A 20,374-nucleotide genomic window follows, 5' to 3' on the forward strand; every position below is an offset into this window, starting at 1 on the left:
AGACATGACAATAGAAACCTATAGGTTGGGTTGGGGAAATTAGTGGACTTGGAGGGGTGGGAATGAGGCTTCTTAATGTAAGCTTTTTATATTGCTTTAAACTTTAGCCATTTGGATGTATTACCTAAACAGTTTAAAAAAAACAAGAAATAAAAGTTAAATGAACATGACAATGTTCAGAAACAGTCCTTTATACACAGAATAAAAGAAAGGGGTTAGAGTAGATTTCTAGGCTCCTTCATGTCTAGACTTCAATGAATTAATACATTATTAATGTTTTATAAATTTGGACCCAGTAGCAATTCTAGAGATGAACAGAAAACAGAGTAATAATAATAAAAAAAACAAAAATCAGAACACAAAATCTGATGGCTAAAACTTTTAAGAGTGTTGCTTGAAGTCATGCTGTTAGTAAATCTAACATCTGACCCCGTGTTTAATCAAGTCTGCCTTACACTTGAATACGGGCATTTGTTGGTTGTTTTTAGATATGTGGGCAGACATATTAAGGGCAGATATGAAATTCATGAAACATGGTTTATAATGGAAAAAATCTGGAGCTTAGGGGACTCATGTTCTTATTTGAAATGACCAATCATGTACCTTTGGGCAAATCAATCTTTTCAGGTCTCAGTTTCCCTTATATATACAATGAAGAAATTGAACATGATCTCTTGAGTAACTGCTAGCTCTGTGGCACTATGGAAGTACACACATAGAACAAGCTGGATATTTATATTACATGCATTTAATAAGGTTTAAAGTGAATTACAAAGACTTCCCTGGTGGCGCAGTTGTTAAGAAGCCGCCTGCTAATGCAGGCGACACGGGTTCGAACCCTGGTCTGGGAAGATCCCACATGCCGTTGAGCAACTAAGCCCATGCGCCACACCTACTGAGCCTGCGCTCTAGAGCCCGCGAGCCACAACTACTGAGCCCACGTGCTACAACTACTGAAGCCCACGCACCTAGAGCCTGTGCTCTGCAACAAGAGAAGCCACCGCAACGAGAAGCCCGTGCACCACAACGAAGAGTAGCCCCTGCTCACCGCAACTAGAAAAAAATAAAATAAAATAAATAAAGTGAATGACAAGGAAATTCAGGCAGAGAAGACAGAGAAAGGCCACAGGGTTTTCAGAAACTATTTCATCGTGATCTCACTTCCCTTTTGTAAATAACCATTGGCTTTTAAGGTTTCCAGACAAAAGTTACTCTCCCAGGGCTGAGATTGTTTGGGTCTGAGATGTTACCTCAGTGATGGAGAGTGTGGCTGGAACTCAATACTTTCTGACAGTTAATGCCCGAAGCCTGTGGGGTGGGAGGAGAGGGGACATCTTGTGTATATGAGAGGAAATAGAACAGTGAGGTCCCCTCAGTTCCCCCCACAGGAGGGGGAAAGAAGCATTGCAGAAAGGAATGCATTTTTCCTAAGTGGAAGAGTTTGGAAGTTCAGGTCAAAGTCAGAATATTAGAGCAGGGAGCTGTGCATATATCACCTAGCACAATTTTCTCATTTTATAAACTTTATAAATGAGGAGGCAGACCTAACAAGGTTATATGACATAGCCCAATTCGTGTTAGAGCAAAGGCTAAGAATTAGGCTCATGACTGGAGTGGAAAGGGCACCTAAACATGAGTATAAGGAATAGAACATTCATGGTGGTATTTCCCACCTCCTAGTCCAGTGCCTGACACATAGTAGGTGCTTCATAAACATTGGTCACAGGACTCACCAGTTGGCTGACTTGACTGAATGAATGCATGAGTGATACGTTTCTACCTGTGTTTCCAATAAATACTGTCCATTTCAAACAGAGGACTATATATTATTTCACCGGAGACAGTAGAGGGCTCACTCTACTTGCCAAGAGACACTTGATGAAGTAATCCTTTTCTTCCTCTGATTGTTGCTTCCTCTTTGTTGATGCGGACAGAATAAATGTCAGAGTCCTCACAGGATGTGTGTGGTCTGGCATAGGAGAGAAGTAGGGTTTCCTTTGCCATCATCATAGACTTGACAGTGTTAATAGAGGAGTGATTGGTCGTCAGACATCTGGTGTGCTGGGCCTGCAGTTGGGAGAGTGGCCACTGCTCCTGTGACTGGGGAGGAGAGACAGTTCCAGGAAGTACCCAGTTCAGCTGGAGAATTAAAACGGCACCTAAACAGAGCCATTCTTTGCCTTTTCTTCTTCAGAACCCATGTTTTCACATTCTTCCTTTGACTGTGTCCTGCTCTTGCTGCTACTACTTACAAGTAAGTCTGGATTTTTGGAATTAGATAGTGCAAGATGCAGATGCAAGGATGGTCATCGTAATGCTAGCAAGAGCAAAAGTTTGGAAGCAACCTAAATGTCCACCAGTAGGGTAGAGGGTAAAGAAATTATGATATATCCATGATACAAACAGTGATGCTGACGAAACATAATGATATGAGATGTCTGTAAGTCATAAGGTGAATTGAAGAAAGCAAAGAACAGAATAATGGGTATATTGGACTTGTGTGTGTGTGTGTGTGTGTGTGTGTGTTGCAGGGCAGTGGGAATACATGAATGCTTCTTAATGAATAGACTCTGGGAAAGGGAGCTGGGAAATGGAAAAGAGCAGGGAGAGGGAGTAGAGTTTTCATATACTTTTTATGCTGTTTGAATATGTGTGTGTACATATATATATATAAAAATTAATTTTCAACCTCAGAACAGCCATACACTAACTTCTTATTCAGCCAAGGGTTTTTATTTATTATGTGCCTGGTGCTTGAAAAACAAAAGAGATTTGTGTTAGGATAACTGCGCTGTGTTGGTGAACAGACAACTAGCCCAGATGAGTGAGCTCTTTTCCTGGCCGACAATTACCCATTGTCTGATTGTCTGTTTCCATCAGCACTGCCCTTCGGTGTTCACAGGACCGGCCACAGTTCTCTCCTGGGGCACTGGTTTTCAAAGGGAGGTTTTGAGACCAGCCATATCAGCATGTCCTGGGAACTTGTTAGAAATACAAATTTTTGTCCCCCCACCCCCCGCCAAACTATTAAATCAGGAGCTCTGATTAGTATTTAATCAGATTAATTAACTCTAAACTCTGACTGTTGAGCCCAGCCGTCTGTGTTTGAACAAGGCTTCCTGGAGATTCCAGTGCCCCTCAAGTCTGAGAATCATTGCTGTAGTGAACTGTCCTCCAAACAGGATAGCAGTAGTGGTTTCCTCTTTATTCTGCAAGGCATTGCTTGCAGTTTTCTTGAAATGGAGCAGCCTCCCTCATTGCTCTCCTTCCCTCTTTCTGCAGGGTCTTTGGAAGGAGTATACGTGTCTGAGGTGGGTCAGGATGCTGATCTGCCCTGCGCCTACTCTCCACCCACCCCTGAGGATCTCATGCCTGTGTGTTGGGGCAAGGGACCCTGCCCTTTGTTTCAATGTCACAGTTTGGTACTCAGCACTGATGGAAGGAACTTGAGCTATTGGACATCCAGCAGATACCTACTAAAGAGGAATTTCCGCAAAGGAGACGTGACCTTGACCATAAAGAATGTGACTTTAGAGGACAGTGGGACCTATTGCTGCCGGATCCAATTCCCAGGCCTAATGAATGATCAAAAATCAAACCTGGAGTTGGTCATCAAACCAGGTGAGTGGACCTTTGCATACTTTCTTTCTGAATGAGATTTCCCTGTGGATCATATTAAATACACTGATTGGTCTCACCTCTGGTCTTCCCAATTAAAGCCCTCAGGTTGGGCCCCTAAGACCTAAAGTTTAACAGGCCTCACCAGCAATGCCCAGTCATGTTTAATTCCCTCCATCTATTTTGAACCTCATGGCCAGGATCTAGAGAATGGAGGAAAGGCCTAGATCAGCGGTCTGAGTACCTGAGTGGTCATTAAAATCACCTGGGGAACCTTTTAACTCCCACAGATGCTTGGGCTCCACCCCACAACCAGAAAAATCACCATCTCTGGAGGTAGAGCCTGAGTGCGGGGGTTTTACAAAGTCTACCCCTGATGATTCTCCCCCATGTGCAGCCAGGATTGAGAACCACTGGACTCCGCATGTGTCGGGGAGAGGGGGCATGTGTACTTGCATGTTTTAACATTTATAGAGCATGTACTTGGTGGCTGATGGAGCTAAGTTCCAATCTGACACTGCTTCTTACCAGCTATGTAATCTTGGGCAAGTTATTTAAACTCTGTGACCTCCTCCTCTGTAAAATATGATACTGCCGACCCTATAGGCCACTGGAAGGATTTTATGAGGTGTTTGATGAAAAACATTTACTGTGGCTGTAAGTTCCATTATTAACAATTAGACTGTGATAATGATGACTGTAACACACCTCTGTCAGACATTTGGATTGTCATACACTCTCAACAAAGGTGTGTTCAGGTAGGTTTGGAAGTTGAGCATGTGTTTCTCTTCTTTTGTTGTGTTTACAGTAATTTCTGCTGCCCCTTTGATTCCCTGCAACAAGCTCTCTGCTCTCAGAGAAGCCTCATCCTTACGTTGGTTTCTGTCTTTAGCCAAGGTCACCCCTGCTGGGACTCCATGGAGGGACATCACTGCAGCCTTTCCAAGGATGCTCACCACCGAGGGACCTGGCTCAGGTAATTACATATGGGGTCTAGGAGGAAGCCTTTAGTTGGTTTCTGAGTTAAGAGGATTTTGAATATGGGGAAAACATGAGAAAACAGTTTGAGTTTTCTCAAACTGTGCACCCAAGATAGTGTTTGAGGTGAGGGAGGTGGTGGAAGTAAATTTGTGCTGGGAAAAAGGAGCCCTGGGCTAGGGTTCTAAATTAGTCAGGAGTAGCCCTCAGACCTGGGCCGAAGCCTTTCGCTTCTCTGGAAAGCAACTGCCTCTTCTGTCTGAGGTATGGGTTCAGAGACTTTTGGATCTCACCACCCAGTATAATTCCCAACCCCCAAAAAAGAATTTTGATGAGCTATGTATTTTGCCAAACAAGGAAAGAAAAATTTCTACTATTGGCACCCCTGCATTAAAAAAAAGGGACACTTTTAAAGTAAATAAGTTTAATCTAATGAAAAACTCATTACGCTGTCCTTATTATTTTCTGATTTACTCCTGGACTGGTGATGTTTTCATGAACTGACCCCAGTCCATGTTTGGTGTAATCTGGATTAGGTGATTTCAAGAATCCCTTTTAACTGGAATAAAGTCCATCATCTTCCTCAGATTTTGACCTCAGAAGGAGCAGCTAAATTCTTCAACTAATTCAACAAGGACTTTTCCCTGCTGCTTTGGAAGAGAAGATAGGGTCGAAAGAGCAGACCTCAGGTCACGTTGATCAGGGAGGTTAATCTTAAATATTTCCTGTCAGAGTCCTGGTCTCCCTAAACTCTCTGGAGCTCAGTCTTTCATTCTGTAAAATGAGGTTAATAATAGGTAAATTCCAAATCCTAATCTCATAAATCTCAGATTTAAATAAGGAAGCGTGTCTAAAGTGCTTAGCCCAGTGTCTGATCATGGTACCTACTCAATACATGTTAGTTATTGTCATTATCGGTAAGATCCAGAGGCAGAATGAGATTGTGGTTAAGTATGTCAGTGACAGGCAGGATGGGTTCTAATGTCAGCTTTTTGTATTAGTTTCATGAACTCAGTTATGTTGCTCAAACTCTGTGAGGCTCAATTTCCTTACCTCTACAATGAGGGTAATTCCAGTGCCTATGTCATAAGATTGTTGTAAAGATTGATGTGATCATGTATGTAAAGCACTCAGCATAGTGCCTGGCCCAGAGAAAGCACTCAAATATTAATTATTATTATAGATATTAACATCAGCTCTCTAGAGGTTCAATCTTTGGTGGTTCTTTAGTCACTGGTAGCCAACATCTCTTATGAAATTAGTGAGGAAATTAAATATGGTGGAAACAGATGATCGCCCACGTAGTGGGCTAACCAAAACATACATGTGTTCATCATATGCCATTGTTATATTTTAAAGAATCCTACAACTATAGACCTAGAAGAGACTTGAAGGATCCCACTTTCCCATCTCGTGTTTCAAGGTTCTTTACAACATCACTCCCAAGCTGGCATTCGCTGTATGCTTACACACCTCCTGAGATGGAGAGGTAGCTTCGTCACAACACAGTGCATGTTTTTTTAGAAGTGTCTATACCATAACCAGAAGTGTCCTTCCTTTCAGTTTTTACTTGTTTGTTCCTTCCCTTTAGGGCAACAGAAATGGAGCCATCTTTTGCATCTGAGAATATAGGCAGAGTACCTACAATCTCTGAGCTTTTCAAAGGCCTGAGAAAATACTTAAACAAAGAAAGGCAATGGCTCCAGACTATGAAAATCAAATGGAAAATTGAAATTAATTAGTATTTAATGACATGACTATAATATGTAATATTATTTCAGTTAGTTACATGCAAGTCAACTTGTGTGTAGTTACACCTTTTCTTTAGTGTGTAATGTGGGTACTTTTTTTTTCAGTTTTGCAATTCTTTTTTTTTTAAAATTTTTTATAACATCTTTATTGCAGTATAATTGCTTTACAATGTTGTGATAGTTTCTGCTGTATAACAAAGTGAATCGGCTATACCTATACATATATCCCCATCTTCCCTCCCTCTTGTGTCTCCCTCCTGCCCTCCCTATCCCATCCCTCTAGGTGGACACAAAGCAGCAAGCTGATCTCCCTGTGCTATGCGGCTGCTTCCCACTAGCTATCTATTTTACGTTTGGTAGTGTATATATGTCCATGCCACTCTCTCACTTCATCCCAGTTTACCCTTCCCCCTCCCCGTGTCCTCAAGTCCATTCTCTACATCTGTGTCTTTATTCCTGTCCTGCCCCTAGGTTCTTCAGAACCATTTTTTTTTCCTTTAGGTTCTATATATGTGTTAGCATACGGTATTTGTTTTTCTCTTTCTGACTTACTTCACTCAGTATGACAGACTCTAAGTCCATCCACCTCACTTCAAATAACTCAATTTCATTTCTTTTTATGGCTGAGTAATATTCCATTGTATATATGTGCCACATCTTCTTTATCCATTCATCTGTCGATGGACACTTAGGTTGCTTCTGTGTCCTGGCTATTGTAAATAGAGCTGCAATGAACATTGTGGTACACGACTCTTTTTGAATTATGGTTTTCTCAGGATATATGCCCAGTAGTGGGATTGCTGGGTCGAATGGTAGTTCCATTTTTAGTTTTTTAAGGAACCTCCATACTGTTCTCCATAGTGGCTGTATCAATTTACATTCCCACCAACAGTGCAAGAGGGTTCCCTTTTCTCCACACCCTCTTCAGCATTTATTGTTTGTAGATTGTTTGATGATGGTCATTCTGACTGGTGTGAGGTGATACCTCATTGTAGGTTTGATTTGCATTTCTCTAATGATTGGTGATGTTGAGCATTCTTTTATGTGCTTGTTGGCAATCTGTATATCTTCTTTGGAGAAATGTCTATTTAGGTCTTCTGCCCGTTTTTGGATTGGGTTGTTTGTTTTGTTGATATTGAGCTGCATGAGCTACTTGTAAATTTTGGAGATTAATCCTTTGTCAGTTGCTTCATTTGCAAGTATTTTCTCACATTCTGAGGGTTGTCTTTTTGTCTTGTTTATGGTTTCCTTTGCTGTGAAAAAGCTTTTACGTTTTTTTTTTTTTTTTTTTTTTTTTTTTTTTTTTTTTTGCGGTACGTGGGCCTCTCACTGTTGTGGCCTCTCCCATTGCAGAGCACAGGCTCCGGATGCGCAGGCTCAGTGGCCATGGCTCACGGGCCCAGCTGCTCCGTGGCATGTGGGATCTTCCCGGACTGGGGCACAAACCCGTGTCCCCTGCATCGGCAGGCGGACTCTCAACCACTGAGCCACCAGGGAAGCCCACCTTTTAAGTTTTATTAGGCCTCATTTGTTTATTTTTGTTTTTATTTCCATTTCTCTAGGAGGTGGGTCAAAAAGGATATTGCTGTGATTTATGTCATAGAGTGTTCTGCCTCTATTTTCCTCTAAGAGTTTTATAGTGTCTGGTCTTGCATTTAGGCCATTCACATTTAGGTCTTTAATCCATTTTGAGCTTATTTTTGTGTATGGTGTTAGGGAGTGTTCTAATTTCATTCTTTTACAAGTAGCTGTCCAGTTTTCCCAGCAACACTTATTGAAAAGGCTGTCTTTTCTCCATCGTATATTCTTGTCTCCTTTATCAAAAATAAGGTGACCATATGTGTGTGGGTTTATCTCTGGGCTTTCTGTCCTGTTCCATTGATCTATATTTCTGTTTTTGTGCCTGTACCATACTGTCTTGATTACTGTAGCTTTGTAGTATAGTCTGAAGTCAGGGAGTCTGATTCCTCCAACTCTGTTTTTCTTTCTCAAGATTGCTTTGGCTTTTTGGGGTCTTTTGTGTTTCCATACAAATTGTGAAATTTTTTGTTCTAGTTCTGTGAAAAATGCCCTTGGTAGTTTGATAGGGATTGCATTGAATCTGAAGATTGCTTTGGGTAGTATAGTCATTTTCACAATGTTGATTCTTCCAATCCAAGAACATGGTATCTCTCTCCATCTATTTGTATCATCTTTAATTGCTTTCATCAGTGTCTTATAGTTTTCTGCATATAGGTCTTTTGTCTCCTTAGGTAGGTTTATTCCTAGTTATTTTATTCTTTTTGTTGCAATAGTAAATGAGAGTGTTTCCTTGATTTCTCTCTCAGATTTTTCATCATTAGTGTATAGGAATGCAAGAGATTTCTGTGCATTAATTTTGTATCCTGCTACTTTACCAAATTCATTGATTAGCTCTAGTAGTTTTCTAGTAGCATCTTTAGGATTCTCTGTGTATCCTGTCATCTGCAGTGACAGCTTTACGTCTTCTATTCCAATTTGGATTCCTTTTATTTCTTTTTCTTCTCTGATTGCTGTGGCTAAAACTTCCAAAACTATGTTGAATAATAGCGGTGAGAGTGGACAACCTTGTCTTGTTCCTTGTTTTTCTTTCTGACTTACTTCACTCTGTATGGCAGACTCTAGGTCCATCCACCTCACTACAAGTAACTCAATTTCATTTCTTTTTATGGCTGAGTAATGTGGGTACATTTAATATGCTTGCTATAAAGTGAAGAGGAGCTGTAACAAGTAGGAGTCCCAAGGGTCTTTGAAGCTCCTAAACCCACTTTGAACACAGAATAAATGCAGTCTCTCTTCCACCTGAAGAAGGCAGGACTGCATCATGGATGAATCCTTAGCTTCGGAGGTAGACTTGGTTTGAATCTCAGATTTGCCAGTTAATAGCTGTGTGATTTGGACAAAGTACTTCTCTGAGACTCAGTTTCTTTATTTAAAAATTGAGAAAATAATAGTACCTACCTATTGTGGTGAAGATTAAAAGATATTGTGCACATAAAGTGTGAAGCACCATGTCTGGCACATAATACATGCTAGATGGTAACTATTAAATTTATATACTTTTAAAATCATCACGTGCCTCCCCCATTGTTGTCTCCCCCCACCCCCCAGTCTCGGGTCCTCAAGGAAAAACATTGTAACTTTCACCAACTGTCCCACCCATCTTGGTTGATGTCTACCTATGTGAAAATAAGGTGTGATAACCCAACAGTGCTCTATTTTATGGATCATTTTCACTGTAAAATGAAATTAAAAAAAAAAAGTTAGACAGTCTTACCATTTAAGCCAAGAAAAGTAACTATAGGGAAGCAGAAACTGGATTTACACTAGAAAATGTTGTGTGTGGTTAAGATACATGTTTACTTAGTAGTTTCACCAGTGTGGTTTTTAAATTCCTTTTGGGGAATAGGAGCTAAGGAAAGTGGAAGATAATCTCTTTCCTTTCCTTTTTTTTTTTTTTTTTAAACTTTAGGCTGAGAATGTGCTTTTATAATATTAAAATCAGAGTCTGTAAACCAGTTCTACATTAAAAGGTTTAGACTGCTAAGCTTCCAGAAAGTGACCTTGACATTTAGAAAGTTTCAGATCCTCTGACTCACACAGAAAAATACGTTGGCATGGTTAATCATCCCAAAGCTGACAAATTATTGGTTTTTAGAATGCAGTGTTTACGAGGTCAGGGCCTGTGCGCATCTTGTTCACTGTTCTGTCCCTGTCCCCCGTGCCTGGCATAGAGTGGGGGTGTAGTACATGTTCATCGAATGGATAGGCAGATGACTAACTAAATGAATAAAAAGGAAAGAAGGTGAGCTGGCAGCTGGGCAGTGTGGAGGCTTCATGATCACAGTGCCGAGATGAGCCTTGTTGGAGGCAGCACAGTTAAGAGTGTGTGCTTAAAGCCACGTGGACCTAAATTGGAAGGCCATTTCTGTTATTCACTAAGCTGTGTGACTTTGGGTAAGTCACTTAGCTTCCTAATTCTCAGCTTCTTCATCTCTGTAATGGGACTAATAGTCCCTACTTTAAGATAGTTGTTTTGAATGCTAAATGAGATACTTCCCTTGAAGAATTTAGTACAATGCCTGTTCATGGTAAATTATAGTTACAGTTATTATTATTTTCAATTTTTTAGGGAACAAAATACCCTGTCTTACTCTTAATGAGTAAATGTTAAATTTTTTTTAAAGAAAATTAACTTTTGTTACCTTTCAAATTCTAACCATGCCACATCTTCTTTATCCATTCATCTGTTGATGGACATTTGTACAATGGAATATTACTCAGTCATAAAAAAAGGATGAAATAATGCCATTTGCAGCAACATGGATGGACTTTGAGATTATCATACTAAATGAAGTAAGCCAGACAGAGAAAGGCAAATATCATATGATATCACTTCTATGTGGAATCTAAAAAAAATGATACATACGAACTTATTTACAAAACAGAAATAGACCTACAGACATAGAAAACAAACGTATGGTTACCAAAGGGGAAAGGGAGAAGGGAGGGATAAATTAAGAGTTGGGAATTAACATATACACACTACTATATGTAAAACAGATAATCAACAAGGACCTACCGTATAGCACAGGAAACTATACTCAATATTTTGTAATAACCTATAAGGGAAAAGAATCTGAAAAAGAATATACATATATTCTGAATCACTTTGCTGTACACCTGAAACTAACACAACATTGTAAATCAACTATACTTCAATTAAAAAAATGAACAAAATAAATATTAGAGAACAGTTATTTGATCTAAAAAAAGTCTAATTATAATGCCTGCCTCTGTGTCATCAGTGTTGTTGGAATTTTGAAGACCCCTTTAGGGCCCTGAGGACACAACAAACCACATATTCAAAATAGGTTTTCCTGGAAGAAGTCTCCAATTCATAGAACATAAGTAGTTAGGTACATCATCTGGACGAAAAAAATGTGGTCATCCTGAAGTTGATTTGTAAGTGTTCAGTAAGTTTTGTTTGTCTCTCAGTTAATTATTGTGAAGATAATGGAGTAGAATTAATTTCAAATAGGATTATAGGTAGCTTTTAAGATTTAAAAAAACTCATATAAAAGAAAGCATTCTTAACTGTTCTACTGGCTATTTTTCTTCTTTGTGGCAGAGACACAGACACTGGAGACCCTCCATGATAAAAATCAAACAGTGAGTAACTGTGTGTGTGAGCTGACTTTATGCTCAACTCAGAGGAAAAAAAGTATGGCTTTAGACTTCCTTCCTGCCCACTCATTCCTTGGGGGAAAATGCCTTAATCTCCCTTGGCTTCAGGTTCCTTGGCTGTAACATGTTGCTGATAACTGTTGTAACTGCAAGTCCTGTTGTAAGGATGGAGTGGGGTGATGCATGTAAAGTGCCTGTCACATAGTAGGTGCTGGAAAACCAAAAGGAAGAAGCATTAGCATTTTGTCCTTATTCTCAAATTTCACAGCTGTATACCACTGTGGAGGGTTCGGACACCCTCCATCACCCCAGAGTATGTTTCTCCTTGCTTCCATTGCAACCCTAATGACAAAGATTGTTTGTTTAAATTTATTTATTTATGATAAGACACCAGGCAAGAATATTCTAAGCCAAGAACTTAGGTATCTAACTAAAAATAAAGCACTATTTTAATCGACCACCATTTTAGTGTCTCCCACCTTCTCAGAGTAAAAGGGAAAACCACTAAAACAAGGGTCCCCAATCCCCGGGCCATGGACTGGTACTGGTCTGCGGCCTGTTAGGAGCTGGGCTGCACAGCAGGAGGTGAGCAGCGGGCGAGCAAGCGAAGCTTCATCTGCCGCTCCCCATCGCTCCCCATCGCTCGTGTTACCGCCTGAAGCATCCCCCCTCCATCCCCCCCAACCCCGGTCTGTGGAAAAATTGTCTTCCTTGAAACGCCAAAAAGGTTGGGGACCACTGCATTAGAGAACAACCTGATAGCAGTGACTGGAAAATTCTTTGAGGACATATCCAGGAGTTTGCATTCATTTAACTCAATCTCTGACTCAGTGTCAAGCATTTTTTGTTTGTCCTGTCTTCTTTGCAATCCAGGTCTGCCTTTTCAGTACCTCTGTGTGCCCACAGTGCTTACTGCAAGTGACCTTGCATGGTGCACTCCTGCAGTAAATGTCTGTTGAATAAATGGAAGACTTAATTCCTTGACGTTGTTTTAAAAGTGTTTACCATTACTCTTTTTAAAGGAGGAACATGAGGTGAAATTTTAGAAGCAGTATGTTCGCTGTGACTGAGTTAACAAAATATCTAATTAATTAGAGCAATAGCAATAATAGCTACCACTGATTGAGATTTATCCTGTACCAGGCTCTGTGCCAAGCATTTTCTGGTTTTCGTCACTTAATTTTCCTGATAACTCTACACAGCTCTTCCTGATGACACAGCTCTTTGGTGACAGAACTGGGATTTGAACCCAAGACAGTCTGGCTGCAAATTCCTAGCTTTTAAATCACTGTCTTTCTGTGAAAGTTGGGGTTTCATGGCAAGACACCAAATTTAGACCACTCTGAAACTCCCTGGGAACACCAGGGAATCATCAATGAACAGGGCCCCACTTTTTATGTGAGGAAAGGGGAGTCCATTTACTAAGGCTGCTTCTCCACCCACAGCACAGACAGGCACCTCTTATTCCCTTGCTAACTCCAAAGATTCAGCTAATCCCTTTCTTTGGGTGGTTTGAGGCTTGTCTAGAAGGGGACAGATCATGAGTCATTTCAAGGTCCCTGCATTCCTGAGATACTGTGAAAGGGATGGTCCCATGCATAAGTCATGAGCCTGGCTGGGCAGACAGTGGATTTCTGGTCATTTGCTGCAATTCTGTTTGTGTTTCCGTAGGAAATATCCACACTGGCTAATGAGTTACAAGACATGGGCGCCACCACCAGAATAGGCCTCTACATCGGAGCAGGGGTTTCTGCTGGGCTGGCTCTCGTTCTTATCTCTGGTGCTTTAATTCTCAAATGTAAGTCATTTGATGGTGCTTCTCTCTCCATCTGATAAGGAACTGTTAATATAGGAACCAACACAAGCCTAAGATAGAACTATTAGATTATATTTATACCTACAGGTGATTAGAATAAATACTCTTTAGTCCTTCCAAACCTCAACAATAATAATAGCTCATTTTTATTCAGTGCTTGCCATGTAACAGGCATGTTTTATATTTATTATTGTCACCATCTTATATAAGGTAGATAGCACTGTTATTCCTATTCTTATAGCAGAGGAGAGTAACGTTTAGAGACAGTAAGCTTTCAAGGTTTTCTCAAGGTTTCAGAATCAATAAGTGGCAAAGCTGGAATTCAAATTCAAGCAGTTTGATTCTAGTACCTGTTTTTTTATCTTTTGTTAAGAAAGTAAACCTTTTTAATTCATGAACATGTCCAGTTTTATTAGGAAGCACAACAACGACAATCACTTTCTTCTGTGCATTTTTCTATCTTATTTATTTCTCAGGCATGGTTCTTTAAAGAGGGGTAGCAGGTTCCTTTAACGCTGGGTCATGCCCAGAGTCGCAGCGTTTGTATTTTCCTCCATTGTGGCACTCAGCACACATATTTTATTTCTAAGTTACTTATCTTTATTAAAAAAAATTAAGTATGATTTATATGCAATTAACTGTATATTTAAAGTGTGTTCAACTTGATGAATTTCAATAGATGGTTTCACCCAGGAAACCATCACCACAATCAATGCCCAAACACTTCCATCACCCCGAAAGCCTCACGTACTTTTATAACTGTGATATATTCTCTTCTCTTTGGTGCAGAGACCAAGGCCTTATACCACTATTATTTTATCAGCCTTTCTTACTAATACATAAACATCAACTATGTGTAGGGTTACAAACCATTCCAAATTTTCCCAGGATTGAAGGAGGTTCCTAATGTGTGGGTTTTCAGTGCTAAAACTGGAACAGTCCAGGGAAAACTGGGATGAGTTGCTCATCCTGTGTGGCTTGAAGCTGCCAAGTGCTTTCTGTGCATTAAATCCTCATTACTACCCTGTTGAGAAAGGTACTAATATTATTCTCATGTACCAGTTGGAGAACCAGTGTGCTAAAAGGTTAAGTAACTTGCCCAAAGCTACACAGTTAATTGATAGAGGATTTGAAACTGGGGCTGTCTTGCTCACCATTTTGTTACTCTGCCATTAATGGTAAATGGATTGCTGAGAGGAAGAAGCTACTCACCCCCACTTACCTGGGTTTATGGAGAGATAGCAGTGGAGTTTGGAAATTGACCACATGAATATGGAGTCTACAGGTTGATAAGGAGCAATGACCACACCCACTTTTTGAGTTTTGCCGAGGCCTGGATATTAGGGACTGTTCTGGTTTGTGTAGAGGTTATGCAAGCAGGGTGATGAGGAGTGGGAGAAGTCATGTTTTGTGCACACATATGATTACTCCCAAAACATGACTACATGGAAGAATAGATGGGAAAGTTGTATTCCATCTGCAGTCTTTTCCCTAGAAGTTGCTGGAGAAAATCATACAACCAAGGTGATAGGTTTTTAAGTCATGACATCAAAGCCATACATTGGTACTCAGTAATGCCCAGCAATCCTGGATGTTTCTAGTGCACTGTCTGAGATGAGCATCACATACTTCATTGCTGCTCAAATCTCCCTCGCCTCTCACTGCACTGATGAAATATTAAAAGCCTGTTTCAACCACTTTGCCTCAGCCAAGACTTCGTTCTTCCTGTGATCACTTTCTCCAGAATCATCTCTCTCTCCATTCCTGTTTATGCTATTTTTATTAGTATAAAAATATGGCCTAGTTCACACATTTCTCTCCAGTGACTCCCATTTCTCTGCTCTCCTTTACAGCCGTATTTCTCGGATGCGTTGTTCCTACCTCTCACCCCTCCGCACTCTTTAACCACGCCCCCTCCCAATTTAGCTTCTACACCTGAAGTGCCATGGAAATAGTTTCAGTCAAGCTCACCAGTGACCTCCATTTTGCTAAATCCTGTAGATACCTCTGTCTTCATTGTAGTACGTCTTTCAGCAATAACTAAGTTGACTCTCACTCATTCTAAAAAGTCTTCCTTCTCTTGGCTTCTGAAACACCAGTGTCTTCACTAGCCACACCTTTCAGTCATTTTTGTTATTTTCTCTTCTTCAGCATGATCTTTAGATGTTGTGATTCCCCAGGGCTGGCCCTTTTCCTCTCTCCATGCCCTCTGGCTGATGATGACCTATATTCCCATAGACTTAAATGTCATCCTTAATTTCTCTCTCCAGCACTCAAAGGTGTTGATACTGATTGGCCAGCTGTCCAGTTGTTATCTCCACTTAGATGTGTCCCACATTGTGTCAAGAAAGGAGCTCTAGAGTCTATGTTCCACCTTTTTAGAACCCAACCTCCCCCTCCCTGATCTTCTTCATCATAGTGTTTCATTATCATACATCTGGTTGCTTAAGCCAGAGAGCCAGAAGCCATCCTTGAATCCCCTCTTTCATCACTCCTAATACACAATCCAACTTCACTTTCCCACACTTTCTCCAAATCATATCTAAAATCCATTCGTAATTCTGCATCTCTCTTTCACCACCTTACTCTGAGGCAGTTCTCTACTTACCTCCTCATTTTTTCATACCTCCTTTTAATTCATTCTCCACACAGCAGCCAGAGTGATTGTCTTAAAACCCAGTCAGGTCATATTTCTGGCCTTCAGTTATTTCCTATGTCTTAGAATAAAATCCAAACTCCTGATTATGACTTACAAGGTCCTATAGTATCTAGCCCAGCCTCCCTCTCAGACCTTACCTTGTGCCACTCTCTTATTCCAGCCATGCTTTCAGTTTCAGCCACTCACTACTATCTTTACCAGGGCTTTACTCGATCCAGAATGCTCACCCCGGCTTTTCATTTGGCTGACTCATTCTCTTCTTTCAGAACTGAGCTTAAAGATCATTTCTTCTGAATTCTTTCCTGATTACCTTCTTGATTATCTATTCCAGTGCATTGTTGTTTTTTTTAAAAATTGAAATACAGTTGATTTACAAATTGTGTTAGTTTCAGGTATACAGCAAAGTGATTTCAGTTATATACATATATATATAATATATATATATATATTTTTTCAGATTCTTTTCCATTATAGGTTATTATAAGATATTGAGGGCTTCCCTGGTGGCGCAGTGGTTGACGGTCCGCCTGCTGATGCAGGGGACACGGGTTCGTGCCCCAGTCCGGGAAGATCTCACATGCCGTAGAGCGGCTGGGCCCGTGAGCCATGGCCGCTGAGCCTGTGCGTCCGGAGCCTATGCTCCGCAACGGGAGAGGCCACGGCAGTGAGAGGCCCGCGTACCGGAAAAAAAAAAAAAATTGAGTATAGCTCCCTTGCTATACAGTAAATCCTTGTTGTTTATCTATTTTATATATAGTGGTGTGTATCTGTTATTCCCAAACTCCTAATTTATCCCTACCCCCCCCTTCCCTTTGGTAACCATAAGTTTGTTTTCTGTGTCTGTTTTATAAATAAATCCATTTGTATTATTTTTTAGATGTCACATGTGTGCCATCATATAATATTTGTCTTTGTCTGATTTACTTCACTCAGTATGATAATCTCTAGGCCCACCCATTTTGCTGCAATACTTTTCTTTCTATTACATCACAATTTGAAATTATTTTATTTTTCCCATTTACTTTTTTTTTCTTAAATGCCTCTCTCACTAGAAGACAAGTTTCATGATGTCAGGGCTCATAGTTCACCTTTGTGTCCCTGGTGCTTAGCATACTACCAGCCACGTAGTGGGCGCTCCCTACATTTGTTAAATATGAAAAATGCATCTTCATTACTTTTAGCATAGTTTATGTAATAAATCAAGAAGCATATCAGTGGTTTGATTTAATTCAATCTAATAGGTAGACCAGACTTCCCTAAACAATCTTTGCCTCCAGTTAGCTCATTTTATTTATCTCATTTACTTTATGAAAGCATTTTAAATTGACTTTTCTTCACCTTTTTACCTAGGGTATTCTGATAGCAAAGAGAAGATACAAAATTTAAGGTAAGAATAATGCGTGCAGTAGTGGAAGGTGGGAATCTTGGATATTCCTACTCTAATCTGGGCTTTGATCTTTGCTCTTAGAAGTCCTGCCCTGAGACTTTGGGATCTAAATTTTTACTACTTCCTTTTTGCTTTAGGCCTAGATTTATGAAATGCAAATTTAACATGCTGCTCGGTTTTATTCTTGATCCCTAATCCCTCTAGCTTCTTTAGTCCTAAAGTTAAGGTAGAGAATTTATCTCCCATTGATAGGAAATGCTTATATATTTCTGATTAAAGGGCTTTTTCAGTGAACTGACCCTTCAGCTGATTGAGTACTTACTGCATCCGGGTTCTGGGTGGCCACTGGTTTATAGACGTGAACAAGAAACTCAGAATCTACTCTCAGGGCTTTTACAACCCAGCCCAGCTCTTCTTAACTCTGATTGCCTATTAGAATCATCCAGGGCACTTAAGCATACTATTGTCAACCCCAGAGCAAATAAATCAGAATCTTTGGAGATGAGGCCTAACCATAGGTATTGTTCTAAAAACTTTCAAGAAAAAAGTGATTCTGTCCACTGCATACTCTCTAAACCACTAATAATTTTAGACTAAATCTAGATCGTATAGTTATGAAGACAAAATAGACTGCAGTAAAAAAGTCAAATAAAATCAAATAAAATATTTAATTATCAATGGCTTTATATTTTCTGTGTCAGTATTCTTTATTAGAGCTGAAACTTGAAATGTGGTAATATCAATAGGTAATATTTACATGCAATAATTCATTCTTTATGAAATTATTTGGTTAATGTTCATCTCCACCTATAAATGTAAACTCCATAGAAAATTAGGAACTTGTCTGCCACATTAACAACTGTATCTCCTAGCACACACCTAATTCTTAGTATGCATTTGATATTTGAGGATTGAATGAATAAACGTTCCTTACAGCAGCCCTGTGAGATAGAGTATTTATTCCCATTTTATAGATGAGGACCCTGAGACACTAAGTTTACTAATATACAGCCTCTAGGGGATTTTTGTGTTTTGTTCACTGTTGCATCTCTTGATTCATGGAACAGTATAAACATGTTAAATAGTTCTTGAATGAATAAATGAAAAAAGCAAATCCAACTTACCCAAGATCACATGGGTGGAAAGCAACAGAGGCAGAATTCGAACTCAAGTCTCATTGGATCCATAACACATTCATTTCTTTTACTTTTTGAAATTGTTCAAGCTGACATAATAATTGAAATAATAGTGCAAGGAACAGTAGAACCCTTCACCTAAGCGTGTCATTTAATATTTTGTCACATTTGCTTTATCTGTTTCTCTATTTACATACATATTTTTTTTTCTGAACCATTTGTAAAGGTGTTTCAGACATCGTGACATTTCACCTAAACACTTCAGTCTGCACTTCCTCAGAATAAGGACATTCTCTTAGATAACACAATGCCATTTGTATACCTAAGAAAATTCAGATTAATTTGAATTTGTGCAGTTATTCCCCAGACTCTTTTCATTACTATTTTATGTTTCCCCTGCCTAGTCAGGACCTGATCAAGGGTCATATACTGCCTTGGTGGCTATCTCTTCAGCAAAGCCCATTCTTTTAACTCTATTCCATGTTGCCTGGGATGCTTAACTCAACTGCATCACTTTATTTCCACAGCCTCATCAGTTTGGCCAACCTCCCTCCCTCGGGGTTAGCAAATACAGCAGGAGAGAGGACACATCCAGAGGAAAACATCTATACCATTGAGGAGAACGTATATGAAATGGAGGATCCATACAAGTATTACTGCTCCGTCAGCAGCGGGCAGCAGTTCTGACAACCCCTGGGCTGTTGTCTTTCAACGCCACCAGATTCACCACTTCCTTTTGGGGTTTGGTGTTATCTTCTTTGAAAACTATGAGATGGCTCACCTGACTGGTTTTAGAGGTTCTGTCCTTGGCCACCGAGCAGAGTTTTTCCATGTTCTAAAGATAAGGAGCTCACCCGAGGATTGAACTGGTACCAGCATTGTACTTAGACAGGCACATTACCTCTGTGTTCCCGCCACCCAACTCGGAGGCTGCTAATCAGGGCATTAGAGCTCAAATGGGCTTTTATAGAGAGTAGGAATTCTTAATATGGGGTCTCTGGAATTCCAGATATTCAGTTATATGGTGTGTCCATGAAGCTTCTGAAAATACAGGGGAAATTATGTGCTGAGATACGTGTGTGTCTTTTTCGGTACAGGAAGTCTAAAGGGGCCGCCGATTCTCAAAGAGCTCTGTGAACCGTAGCAGGTTCAGAAACTATTGGAGTAGGAGTAGATGGTCTTGAAGGTTCCCTTTGAGTCTCAAGGTTGATGCTTCTTTGAATGTTGACTCTGTGACAGTAAGTGCCAGTGCACAGCTCTCCTTGGCCTAAGTTAAGAAGACTGCCCAGCAAGGCCTGTGGTGTGGCAGGTGCTCCTGGAGAAAGAGGAAGTATGCTTAGTTTGTGTTGACAGGTTTTGCTTGGGGTGCACTCAGAGGGAAAGATCTCTGACCAACTTCTCCATTCATGGAGAGAACTGGAGCTGTGTTTCTCACAAAAGAAGAAGCAATGACTGGGACACAAATTCTGTTTCCTGGTGGAAAGTAGGTAAAGGGCTCCAGCCGTCTGTATTTGTCCCTGTCAGATCCCCTGATGGAAAGACAATGGCCCTTAAGCTTTAGTTCCAAGATGGTAGAGAGTAGGTCTATCTTGCCTGTTTGCTTCCTCCCCAGTCTTGGCACAGCTCTGACACATAATACGGATAGAAATTTACTAAATATCTTTGGAGTGAAAAAATTAAAGAAGCAGAAAGGTAGATTCCTGGGAAGACTTTTCCATTGGAGAGCTCAGATAGAGCTTCACTTGTTGGGGAACTCGAAAATACTCCTAAGCTCCCTTTTCTGCTCTTGTCAAGCATCTGCTCTTCTCAGCATCCTCTCCCTTC

At 40.3% G+C, this 20,374-nt stretch overlaps 1 protein-coding gene across 1 annotated transcript; it reads left to right on the plus strand.

Annotated features, from left to right (window-relative positions):
- The first annotated feature begins 2,199 nt into the window (after nt 1–2,199).
- HAVCR2 (hepatitis A virus cellular receptor 2) lies at nt 2,200–20,374 on the plus strand. The gene is made up of 7 exons (XM_060006837.1): nt 2,200–2,254; nt 3,283–3,621; nt 4,427–4,594; nt 11,497–11,537; nt 13,224–13,350; nt 17,378–17,414; nt 19,078–20,374. Exons 1-7 carry the CDS (start codon nt 2,200–2,202, stop codon nt 19,235–19,237), a joined length of 927 nt encoding a protein of 308 aa, XP_059862820.1. The 3' UTR covers nt 19,238–20,374.

This window comes from Delphinus delphis, chromosome 3 (genome assembly GCF_949987515.2).
Source record: "Delphinus delphis chromosome 3, mDelDel1.2, whole genome shotgun sequence".
In the NCBI taxonomy this organism is placed as follows: domain Eukaryota; kingdom Metazoa; phylum Chordata; class Mammalia; order Artiodactyla; family Delphinidae; genus Delphinus; species Delphinus delphis.